The sequence below is a fragment of the Ptychodera flava genome, chromosome 1 (genome assembly GCF_041260155.1).
Source record: "Ptychodera flava strain L36383 chromosome 1, AS_Pfla_20210202, whole genome shotgun sequence".
Classification (NCBI taxonomy): Eukaryota; Metazoa; Hemichordata; class Enteropneusta; family Ptychoderidae; genus Ptychodera; species Ptychodera flava.
In genome coordinates this window covers 54,802,873-54,816,402 of record NC_091928.1, presented here as the reverse complement: position 1 = coordinate 54,816,402, position 13,530 = coordinate 54,802,873, and the positions used below count along the sequence as shown (strand labels likewise).

General features: G+C 34.6%; 1 protein-coding gene and 1 long non-coding RNA gene across 2 annotated transcripts in view; one reads left to right on the top strand and one right to left on the bottom strand.

Moving 5' to 3' along the window:
- The window catches only part of LOC139141637 (uncharacterized), a 67,420-nt gene that overhangs the window by 31,052 nt on the left and 22,838 nt on the right, over positions 1 to 13,530 (bottom strand). The gene's annotated exons all lie outside the window — the stretch shown is intronic.
- LOC139141270 (uncharacterized) overlaps positions 5,890 to 13,530 on the top strand; it is a 31,345-nt gene continuing 23,704 nt past the window's right edge. The window contains exons 1-4 of the mRNA XM_070710899.1: positions 5,890 to 5,932; positions 7,186 to 7,253; positions 10,387 to 10,687; positions 12,837 to 12,890. Coding sequence (XP_070567000.1) covers positions 10,393 to 10,687; positions 12,837 to 12,890 — 349 coding nt within the window. The 5' untranslated portion in view covers positions 5,890 to 5,932; positions 7,186 to 7,253; positions 10,387 to 10,392. The remainder of the gene's footprint in view (positions 5,933 to 7,185; positions 7,254 to 10,386; positions 10,688 to 12,836; positions 12,891 to 13,530) is intronic.

The following is a 13,530-nucleotide window of genomic DNA, read 5'->3' as shown; positions in this document are numbered from 1 at the left end:
TTGAGATAAAGTTTTCTTGACCAAAAATGACAATGTTGTCTTAAAAATACAAATTTTTATATTTCAGGACAATTTCCACATATCTAACTATTGTCATCTCTGTACGTCTGCGTACCAAATATGAAAGCTGTCTGTCCAGGGGTTTTAAAAAGGAAATACTGTTTAAGATTTTTTGACCAAAAATGACAAAATTGCTTAAAAATAGTAATTTTCCCAATTTTGTCATAATTTCAACAAATTAGAAGAGTACCACCCTTGTAAAGAGACGACCCAAATTTCAGAGCGATTGGGTTGGCGGTTTCAGAGAAGAAGAATTTTTACTGAAAATGAGAAAAATCACAAAAAAATTCAGCAAAAATACAAAATTAAGGATATCTATACAATATTCATAAAACTGTATAAGGTTCACCTAAGGTACTTGCACACAAATTTTCAAAGCAATCAAAAAAGCAGTTCTTGAGTTATTTATTCTTAACCATTTTCACATTTTGTAAGCTCATTTGCATAATTTTGGCAATGCAGACTTCATTTGAACAAAATCCCATCTATAGCCCAGGATGCATCCACACACCAAATACCAAGCTGAAATGTGCAGCGGTTTGCGTGTTTTTGATGTTGACGGACATACTGTACATACATACATACATACATACATACACACATACATACAGACGCCATCGACTTCAGCTTATACGATAAACGCACATTGGTATAACCAAATGTGAGCTAAAAAATTATTTTCCTATGCAAAGAAATTATTCAGGATCTGAGCAACTTTATGATTTATATAGAGTTTGTGACTGAAACAGACTTTTCTCCAAGGTTTGAATGTGTGTTATCAGTAAGGTCATTCACCTTGATAAGGATTACACAGTTTTAAGTAAGTTTTGCTAGTACTGTTTGGCATTACAATTTATAACACATTAAAACCTGTCAAAAAGATTGGAATCTAAATAACACAAATGCTGAAAACTGTTACACTCAAACACTGATCTCAACCTTTCTTGATCTTCTTGCAGATCAATATCAGTTGTAAGAAAAGTACATAATGTGAGTTTCCATGGATCTGATTAGATTCCCACCCCAAACATTGATGATCTGGCGTACAATGGAGTCATATTACACAATCATTACCATGTACAACCAATCTGTACTCCAATACGCAGCACCCTTATGATGAACAGACACCAAATCCATACAGGTTAGTATGATATTTCAAGAATGATTACTTCAACACTGTTCATTGACTTCAACAAATATAACATCAAGTAAAGAGTGGCAACTCAAAACTGTTGCCATACTACCAACATTATTGGCAGAACACAACCTTTAGACCTTAGGAATTGTACATTTGTATATGGCTGTATCCTTTGAAGAGCAGGCTACATTGCATATCAGATAAACACATTAAAATGTTATTATGAATGTGAAATGCTTTAAACAAGGTGATGCAAACAATAGAATAACACTTCTGCAAAGAAAAAAAGAGATTTGTTCCTGGTCCTTGACAAAAGTGAAACAAGTGATGGGATCTTCTCTTCTTTTCATTAGTTTTGATAATTTTATTTTTCCCACATCCACTGTGATAACTGTTATACTGTGTCAGTGTTTGTTCGTTTTCAGCATTTTCGGCTTTACCCAAAGTGTCTACTAGAGAATATTCAATTCCATTGATGTGATGATGTGAATCATTCTAAGTTTCTATTCATTTATTTTGGAATATTATATGGTGAGGATCTGTTTAAGGGACAGTTGCTGTAACTTCTGTTTGTATTAGCTCATATTTGGTATACCAATGTGAGGTAATCGTATAAGCTGAAGTTCGTAGCGTCTGTATGTATGTACCATAGTATGTCCGCCAACATCAAAAACTCATGAACTGCTGCACTTTTCAGCTTGGTATTTGGTGTGTTGATGCATCCTGGGCTATAGATGGGATTTTGTTCAAATGAAGTTTGCATTGCCAAAATTATGCAAATGAACTTAAAAAATGTGAAAATGGTCAAGAATTAATAACTCAAAAACCGCTTCTTTGATTGCTTTGAAAATTTGTTTGCAAGTACCTTAGGTGAACCTTATAAAGTTTTATGAACATCGTAAAGGTATCTTGAATTTTGTATTTTAGCTGAATATTTTGGTTATTTTTCTCATTTTAAGTAAAAATTATTATTCTCTGAAACCGCCAGCCCAGTTACTCGCAAGGGTTTTACCCTTCTAATTTGTTGAAATTACAACAAAATTGGAAAAATAACTGTTTTGGGGCAATTTTTGTCATTTTTGGTCAAGAAATCTTAAAAAATATATTCTTTTTAAAGCCCCTGGACAGACAGCTTTTATATTTGGTGTACAGATGTCCAGGGATGACAATAGTTAGATATGTAGAAATTGTCCTGAAATATACAAATTTGTAGTTTTAAGACAATTTTAAAATTTGTCATTTTGGTCAAGGTAACTTGTTCTCAAAATTACTTGTCTGATAGCTTTGTAATTTGGTACAAAAGTCCCAAGAGATGTTATTAGATAAATTTTCTGCTCAAAGAGTTGGGAAATTCCCAAATATTTTTATTTTCGGTAATTTTTATAGGTTATGCAAATTATCTGTCGCTTTATAGACAATGGTCACACTTTGGTAACCAAAATATTCCCCTATTTTTTTTTAGGCTTTTTGAAAATATATAATTTACAGCGTTCTGAGCTTATTTACCACCAGAGAATTGTTAGCTTTAACAAGCGACCTAGCGGCCAATATAGCTCCGCTGTGTTTACGTAGTGAATACGGTAACTATTTTTTACACATGTTGATGAAGAAGGTGGAAATCTTTGATAGCTCAATGCAGTGGCCAGAAAAAAGTAGCTTGAATAAGCTGCAAAAATACACAATTGAAGATTTCATCATACTTTGAATATATCACATCGGATCATCCCTAAATACATGTCAACCAAAGCTATCTGATGAGTAGTTTTTTGAGAATAAAACTTTCTGACCAAAAATGGCAACAATTGCCCCCCCCCCCAAAAAAAAAATTGCAGATTTCATCATAATTTCAAGGGATCAAATTTAGTTCATCTATAGAAATCTGTATTCCAAATTTCAAAGCTGTTCGACTAGTACTTTTTGAGAAACACATTTTTTGACCAAAAATGGGAAAAATTGCTCCAAAAATTCAAAATTGCAGATTTCATCATTATTTCAATAAATATCATTTACTTCATCTATAGAAACCTGTATACCAAATTTCAAAGCTATCAGATTAGTTTTGGAAATACCCATGTTTTGACCAAAAATGGCAAAAATTGCCCCCAAAATACAAAATTACAGATTTCATCAGAAATTCAATATATATTACCTAGCTAGTCTGTAGAAACCTGTACACCAAATTTCAAAGCTATCAGACCAGTACTTTTTGAGAAACACATTTTTTGACCAAAAATTGCAAAAAATTGCCCCAAAATTACTATATATTTCAACAAATATGATTAAGGTGATCTGTAGAAGCCTGTATACCAAATTGCAAAGCTATCAGATGAGTAGTTTTGGAAATACACATTTTTTGACCAAAAATGGCAAAAATTGCTCCAAAAATACAAAATTTCAGATTTCATCATAATTTCAATAAATCTCTTGTAGTTCAACTGTAGGAACCTGTATACCAAATTTCAAAGGTATCAGATGAATAGTTTTGGAAATACATATTTTTTGACCAAAAATGGCAAAAATTGCCCCAAAAATACAAAATTTCAGATTTCATCAGAAATTCAACATATATTACTCAGTTCATCTATAGAAACGTGTATACCAAATTTCAAAACTATTAGACCAGTACTTTTTGAGAAATACATTTTTTGACCAAAAATGGCAAAAATTGCCTTAAATATGCAAATTTGCATATTTCTGCACAATTTGAATAAATCTGAAATAGAACATCCCTAGGGACATATGTACCAAATATCAAAGCTATCTGACAGGTAGTTTTGAAGAAGAAGATTTTTAAAGATTTTTTCCCCAAAAATTGCCTTAAAAATACAAATATGCAAATTTCACCACGATTTGAACAAATCTGACTGAAGTCACCCTTAGTAAACTGCATGTCAAATTTCATTTAGCAATTGGACTAGCGGTTTCAGAGAAGATTTTTTTACCAAAAACACAAAAAATTGCCCCAAAAATACAAATATGCAAATTTCACCACGATTTGAAAAAACTTAAGTGTGGTCACCCCAAGTGAACTGCATATAAAATTTCAAAGCAATTGGACTTGCGGTTTCAGAGGAGAAGGCAATTGTTGACGGACGACGACGGAAAATCAACCTATTTGATAAGCTCCGCGTCGCTGACAGCGGAGCTAATAAAAAAGTCAATTTCTTGTCATTGAAACTTAAGTCATGATGGCATTGGAAAAAAACAAATTTTATATCTTCATTTGCTTTCAGTAATGAAAATAATGATATATACTTTAATTATGATCAACTATTAGTCAATTTTAGTCGTTTTTGTAACACTACAGCTGGCAGTGATTAATGACACGTCTTTGTAATGTACCGGTACATGTATCACTGTTACTCTACAGTAGTGGCACCAAAGCCGTACGGATTATGACCCAATGAAACTACGATGGCAGAATACCTTAAACCTCTTGGATACGCAACACATATGATTGGCAAGGTAAGTCATACTTTGATGAATTACAAACTCTCACAAAAATACATTGCATAAAATCACATCTGGTCTAGTTGTTACCAGAAGCCCAAAACAGTGACCACAACAGAGCCAAGGTGTAGTCTTGTGGGGAATTGCATACGACATTTTGAAGAGTCTCATCATGGTCGAAGAATGTTGAAAATGGGATTGCTGTGGAGGGAATTTTCCTCAAACTTTGACATAATCATTCTGTTAAAAATGAAAATATTCCTATCTGAAAAAAATCCCATTCATACAAAAACTGAAAAATAAGTTAAAAATACAATCTGCTTGTACCGGTAGCTTACTGGTAATTGTTTTTGGGTCATTCCTTCAGAGATGTTGACTATTATTGGTTTATCAAATACTTCTTTAGAGCTGAAACTGGGGTATTGGTTTATCCTATCACTACAAATCAACCAACTGTCATATTTGTAGATTTGTAGCCAATCACAACAGTAGGCAACAACAATCAAAGTAGCTGTGAGTACAAAGTAATTGACAGGTGGCTATCAGAGGTGAGCAGGGGTTATCTTAGGGTTATATCAACCATGGAAACTATGGTATGACATGACCCTAAGATGACCTAATTTCAAATAACGGTTGCCATATTATTTGAGTGTTAAGCAAACAAGACGGTGACAATTGTCTATTCACAATTTTAACACTTTTTAAAATAGCCTACATAAGTAGCAGGTCAACAAAGATTTTTGAGATTTTCAGAACAAAACTTTGTCACCAAAATTGCATTCTGCCATTAATAAAGCTCAACATTTTTCAAAAATTGATGTAAATTTATTGTTTTGAAGTAGTCTACCAGGATGAAGTTTGTTATTGTTTGTGAATTTCAGTGTTTTAAGATATCTAGGTCTGAATCTTGTTTAACCCAAAACTGACTCCACTCCAACCAACTCAATTCAATTTCTACCAAAACTATCTGGCACCCCATCTGATTTGACCCAAAATAACTGGCAGCCGTGAAATCAACCATACCTCCGTTTTAAAATGTACTCGGGTATGATTCCTTGTATTTCATGAATGACTGTGTATACCGGTATGTCATAGATACCATGGACCAGATTTCATTTATCTGTGTTCTTTGATTTCTGTGTAGAGTACCAGTATGTACTGGAGCAATAATAAGGAATTGGGAGTACCGTAGATTGATCAACTGACGTTTTGATGAATACAATACTAAACTGTTCACTACAGACAGAGGTTGAAAAGATTCTGAAGAGTCATTATCCTGACAAGGTATGTACGGTACCTGTACTGGTATGTACTGGTATAGTTGCTACTGAGGCCAAACAAGAAAATTGAGCTGTTCTGATAACCCGACCTACCGTACTGTCTACCTGCCGACCATAAACGTTTTAGAGCTACATAAACACGGAAGTAAAACAGAAAGAAAAAAAAACGTATAAAATCATGCGTTCATTACTTGGCATTTAATTTTTGCTTGAATGAGGATGTCTTTTATGTTTCTTTTTCCTTTTATATGTATAATACATTTTTCTGGAAATGTTTTGGCCAGTGTTTGACTGCCCTGAACCCCTGAAAAATGCATGTTTAAAAATAAAAATGTTTTGGAAAAAAAATTCCTGCCAACCTACCTACCCTATTTTTGAAAACCATGTCATCAGAACAGCAACATTTATATTTGTTGGCCTAAACAATGTTCAAGTACAGTAACTTGTAAGATTAGAATCACTTTTAGGTTTCTATACATACATACATGATGTAAAGAAAAGAACATTTGCAGATAATACAACCCATTGTAACCCATTCACCACAATGGTTTGGCCCAAACCCATGGTTATCAATGGTGATGGTGGACCTGTTTACAGGGAGGGCAGTGAACAAATTAAATAAGTGCTAAACAAAAGAACATTTTATGATGTCAGTTGACATACTGGTATATGTTTGAAGACATTGAAAAATAGTAAACTAGCTGGTGTTACACCATCTCGTTATCTATGGTATATAAGTCCAGTACAGCAGCTTCAATCTCAACACATGGTATGATATGAAAATTAGAACTTTTATTTCTTGTTGTTGATTTTGAATCAGGTTAGGGTTAGAGTTACGGTTAAGGTTAGATGAAACTAATGCTACAACTTTGCTCAGATGTATCCGTTGTTTCTTTCCCATGTTTAGCCAATCAATTGCATCAGATAATAGAAGCAGCATAGTGATAAAACTTAATTAGCTCATAATATGTTTTAATTAGAATAAACTTGGTTTCAACTTCAAAAATTGAAACAAAGTTGTACACTATAGTCAAACAAACTCTATACTGGACAACGCCTACAAGAACATTTATGCCATTGAATCGATTGAGCTATGTTTAAACAATGACCCATGAAAACTGAACTTTGCCCTCACTATATTGGTGAGCTGCCAGGTAAATTCCTAATCTGATCCTAATCACTGTGATGCTATGTTGGTACACCTACAACAATCGTGCACTACCTGTCTGACTTCCCTGTGGCTTTTACTAATTTCAGATCAAATTTTCAGGTGTGAATTTGAGGACCTGTTGGTGAAAGTACTGATAATAATCAAGACACTTTAGGTATGTCACACTCACTTCTTGCTGTTTCCAAGTTTGTGCTTTGATGAGTTCTGGCTCAATTCCAACAGGCCAGTCAAACATTAAAGACAAAGGTATTCTGACTTAAGTAGAACGTACGTGGATGTGAAAAATCATGATTTTAATGATACTCTGTCAAAGAACAGTATCAAGAACTTAAAAATATGAAAGTAAATTTTACCTTGATGATATTTCAGCAATTTTCTCTCCCAGTAATGACCAAGCTTCAGTACAAAGGCCAGTTCGATTGTGTGACTTCAAATGACCTTTCTGAAACAAGAACAGAATAGGGAAATGGAAGTAGAAATGGGTACTTAGAATGTAATGTGATAAATAAATTAGTGTTGATCGTTTTCCCCTGATGGTTGTATGCATATCACAGCTGATTTCATTATAAATGTGATATCTTTTGCACTCTGGTAAAGCATCATTTGCAAAATTTTCTGGAGGGGCCAATGTGAAAGAAATCTATGATCAGAAATCAATTGCACTCTCTGATAATTTGATTTTCTAAAGAATACTTTGCAGAACTAGAGTCAACAACACTCCAATTTGAACAGAATATACCATATGTGTGAGTTATATTGGCAAATGTATATTGAATGTCCTTGAAGAGGTCTTAATTCCACAAAAATGAATAGTGAACAGGCCTTGCAAATTCAAACATTCAAATTTCTTTAGCCATTGAAGAAATCGTGATGATGTCATCCCAAGGAATCTCCTCTTCAAATTCCACAAGTTCCAGTGAAATTTTGTTTGAACAAAAGTGAAAATCACTGCAGTCATCCCTTTTGAACAAAAAAACTAAATTTATAAGTTATTAGTTTACAGAGCTTACAGAGAAGCAGATTTGAAGAGTAAATGAATGACAACTTGCTGAAAATTCAAAGAGCAAATTTTATTTCTCTGATAAAAAAATCAGAGGTCTTCCACATACTCAACAAAGTTGTGTTGGGAATGAATACTACATTTCTAGTATACCGTAGACTTAGAGAACACAGTCCACATCTGTTAATGTTGGACTACTTAACTAAGTTGGTACTAAGTTGGCTGCCTTTGATAACCAACTGTGTAAGCTATTGCCCTGATGCATTTTTGCAAGGCGGTAATACTGAGAATCTAGGAACTTGTAGTTGTCACTCTACAGGCTGTTTCATGCAATAAGCAATCATCAGGAGTGAGGATTTGGCGGGAATGGGACTGTTTATATTGTGTTGCAGGTGAGTATGCATATTCAATAAGCGGTTGCAGCCATTGTGGCCAAAGTCAACTTTTATCGCCTTTACAAGATGTACCCCAGTCAACTTTTTCAGATATTTGCCAAAATTTTGACAAGAAACTGTACCTAATACAATTTTATGTCCATTTGATCCAAAATTATAGAAAAAAGTACACAAAAATTCACAAAATTGGTAAAATGTAGCATTCAAATTTTGGTGGGAAAAAAATACAGCACTCAAAAGGGGTGGAGGAATTTGTTGCGGTGTCTGCATTTTGAGAGGAATTCTGCTCGTTTGTTGAGGGTTGATTTGCTGTCTGAATAAATTGTATGGAGATTTTCTGTTATGCAAAGGTTGCAGCGTTTGGTTTTATTTGAATAGGCGGATCGAGGTCTGTCGATGATTGACCATTTGACTTCGTAGTTTCTGTTGTTGTCTTTGAGTTTCCATATGAATTTTAAGAGTTCTGTGCCATTTCTGTGCTTGGTTATTTTGAATGTATACTTGTGACACGTGTATCTTTGTTTGAAGGTTGAGTCCGTGAGTCCAATGTTACAGTAGTGTTTCTGATCGTTGTTTGTGGTGACAGCCAGGCTTTGTATATTACTGAAGAGGTGAGGCAGTTTCCTGAAAGTGGACAATCATCTTTTTTGTGGCAGTTGCACAACTTCTCTTGTTCCCTGTCTTTATGTAGTATTTGGTTGTTGTGGGCTTTGATTATGCTGCCCATGTTTCTGGAGCAACTGTAGCTTTTACTTTTACTTTGTTTTTGTTGAAGAGCTTGTGGCCTTCTGGGAAGTGGGTCTTAATCAAGTTCAGGAATGTTCTGCTGATGTTGGTTTTCACTGCCTTGTTGAACGGGGTGGGGGTTGGGTGGGGGTGGGGGGTGTACCAAATGATTTGTCTGCTTTGTTGTCTTTTGTTTTTGTTGCTTGGTGACAGGGGCTCATACCGGTACTTCATTTTGTCCAAAACAGTCCCATTCCCGCCAAATCCTCACTCCTGGTGATTGCTTAGCACATGAAACAGCCTGTAGAGTGACAACTACAAGTTCCTAGATTCTCAGTATACCGGTGTGTATATATATATATATATATATATATATATATATATATATATATATATATATGTGTGTATGATGATTACATATCTGTGACGTTTGTGTGTGTGTGTGTGTTGTGTGTGTGTGTGTGTGAAAAGATATTACATAAATTCACTGCAAAAGAAAACAGCTCATAACAGTTTCTTTGCTTTGGGCTATATATCAATGTTACAGTTACCACGTGAACTAAACACTTAAAATAGTTTCAAACTGTTCTATCTCTCAACTACTCTTATACGGAAGCTGTGAGAAGCAATACGGTGCCATAATTTCATGGAGATATTTAGGCAAGTCTACTGATGAACAAGATATACAATGTTATAGTAATACTTTAGCCTAAGTTTAGGCACAAACCAAAAAACTTTCAATACTGTATGCTCGGTCTCGGATGGGTGATTTTCTTCAGTATGCAAGCTACTTTTCTCATTTGACTGAGTCTGAGTGTAATGAGTGAAACTTAGTGGGAAAGACAGCATACAGGTATCACCATGGCTGGAGGGATGTGCAAAGACCATTATAATCACATTATACTGCAAATCTCTTAACTCATCCAAAGCCCACCTAGACTTCGAGAACACAGTCCACATCTGGTAATGTTGAAAGACAGTTTGGTTCACAATTTTTAGGCAAATATGCAGTGCATCATGTACAGGCTTCCATATTTTAGTAAAATAAAATATGCATCAGGCAGTTGAAATTTGACACAAGTGACCTGCTCTAAAACAAACAAAAATAAATTATTTTTATAGAAACAGAGAAGTGTTTGACAATTCTTGAATTTCCATTTTAACAGATAAACATGGCAGCTGGTCTAGCGCCTCTTCGTAAACTTTATTACAACCTGAACAATGAACTTGGTGAAGAAGAATTCAACAATCTGAAAGTTTTGGTTGGTGATAAAATTGATACACGTCTGCATGAAAAATTAGAGACGCCTGCTAAATGGTTTCAACAGCTTGAAACTCATGGCTACATATCAGAAGATGACCTTACACTTTTAAAAAGTTTGTTTGGCAAGATGAAGCAACCTAAATTGGTCACAATGGTCGTTGCTTGCGAAGAGGAACTTAAGTCCATGAAAAAGAAACTAAATCGTAAGTATTAATCTTTTTGTTGACTAAAGTTGATGTGTTTGCTGATCAATTATCGATAATGAGGTGTTGAGCATTTCCATTATTGGCCATGATTGTATTGAATAATCGGTATTTAAAATACAAGTTGGCATTGCAGTTTGCTTAAGAGACATATAATCAATCCAAATTTACCAACAGGTCAATTTAATATAATGGCCACTATTCACAAAAATACATTGTTTTCAGAAAGCTGAGAAATATTTTTTTTTACATTCACCATGAAATGTATTTTGGTGGATAAGCAAATATTTGCTTTTTACAATTTTCCGTAAAAAGCAAACATTGTCAGTCCACTATGACTTTCAGCTTTTAATTTCTTAAAAGAAAATCATGGGCCACATTGCCCATAACTTATCCTTGTGCTCTGATAATATAGGAAGTGGGGAACAGAAATTAAATGTCTTAATAATGGCTATTGCTAAGAATCACCTACCATCTGAGATGAAATGAATTAATTAGGAGATTATAGATTAATTAGGAGATTAACAAGTCAATATCAATGACCCGATCCTTGCTGAGTTTTTTTACCGGTTTTACAATTGTATGCCACTGTACATTATCTAGGGCTTTTGAAAAGGTTTGGGAACATAGGTGATAGTGTGGGAACCCCGGAACCATTTCAGTTGTCTTTAGCATCCCAGCATATAAGATCCCTGCTAAAATCTACAGTGACATGGGCCTTTAAAGGCACAAAGTCTGCCATTTTTTATGCATTTTGTTTGATGCGAGATGCTACTTATATTGTTTGACATTTTGAAAGATACTGAATGAATGGGTGACCATGAATATATTAGACCCCGGTTTTAGACAAATTAAATGAAACCATCGTGATAATGAATTAATTATTTCATTTTCATGATGGTTTCATTTGACAAACAAAATTCATGAAAAATGGCAGACTTTGTCCCTTTAAAAAAAATACTAAGTAAGATATGAATATGCATGACACAAAGGGCTTCAGATACTGAGTAAAGAGTTGGTTAGAACACTGCTAGACATATATACTCTGTGAATCTTTTCTGAAAAAAAAATAATTTCTGGGTTAACTGACAAAATTAAGTGATGTCAGTGGCATTGCCAAGTACAATTTAATACTTCATATTTGTCACTAATACACAAATGATAATTTGTGTTTCATAGTATTACAATGAATACAATACAATACCTCCGTGCAAAATTTGTAGACATGGATCAAATTGACCATTGTACATGTACCGGGGGGGGTGGGGGGGTGGGGGGGGGGGTGGGGGGTATATGCAGTCATTTGCACTGAGCTATAAATTATCTGACCTGCATGGCAAATGGACAGGCAGGCATGACCCACAGCAGAAAGACACGCTGGTGATATCCGCTCCTAAGATGCTTTTATATGTTGGTGTTATTCAATTTTGAAAACTTTCATACTGACAACAACCTAAGGCATAAAATGAAATGACTCCCTGCGGCAATATACTGTATATTAGCCTATAGGCACACCCCAATTTTGTGTTATGGTTTTCAAGGCCATGAACATTTCACTTTGAGTATGAAATTCCATTCTTTTATATACCATGTTGATGACAGTGTAACCATACACTGACTTAAACAATGATTTACGATTAGCAATCATTTCCGGCTATGTTCTCAACGATCTGTTTTCCAACAAATAATATGATATGGATATGGTACATGTCAGTGCGTGTACTTCTACTAACAGTGGTTTGTATTACTCTATTGGCAATACAGGAACTAGACAATACATTTGTGTACTGTTCGAATTGAAGAGCTGCCAACTCTCAGGCATAGTTATCATTTAGTCAATAAAAAAGAAATCAACCGTGAAACATTGTCTGAAAAGAAGTCACGCGTAGTCTAATAACGCACATCCCACAATGGTTCAAAACACATCATTTGCAATCAGCAGTTTTGGGTGGATCTTAAGTGTTGTTTTGACTATGTCTGACCTATTTCCAGAAACAATGTTTCTAACTTTTGCGGAGAGATACTTTGTGAAGCTATCATAGGGATGATATATATGTCTACCTCAGTAGCAGTCCACTAAAATTAAAATCTGTTGTTAGTTTAGGCCATCACTATTTAAATTTCATTTCTGTGTTTTTGTTTTGTACAGCTACCACACGAGTATCCCATGAAACTCCTTGGGTGATTGAGGCAACCAAACCCAGTAAGAAAAACCACTTTCTGTAATTACATTATCAAAGCACTACCATCAATATAGTTTAGCATCTCCAACATTTTGTTACCCTAAAACTTATCAATGAGTCCAGAGAGATTCTACATTATAGAATGAAAGTGCATCTGTAGCACTTATACCGTACCGAAGCACTGATAACCTGATCAACTTTTGCATGGTCCTGAATTAATCTATTTATCGTTACCAAATATTTCAAGTAATCCAATGTTGCAGGATAAGAAAGTCTTTTTTTCCCATGGTTGACATGGATGACATAATTATTTTACCCAAATCATTTTTGAAAATGCAATGTTAAAAGTGCAATAAAAGAGTGCCAACCCAATTCTGTAATTAGCCAGTATTATCAGGATTTTCTTGTCAGAAAGTTTACCTATGACTCTCAGGTTTTATGCTGGAGAATTTTACAGAAATTATTCATGAAGTAAACAAAGAAACCAAATAAGCCATTACACTGCTCTTGACTCTGCACATTATTTATGGTTATGCACTAAGACGACTTTGCACACATTGTTCAAAGCTCAAGTGTATTGGGCGGAAAGGGAGGCAACGTGCATGTACATGTGCCACAATTGGTGATGACAATCACAGACAGGGTAACGCTATTTACTTT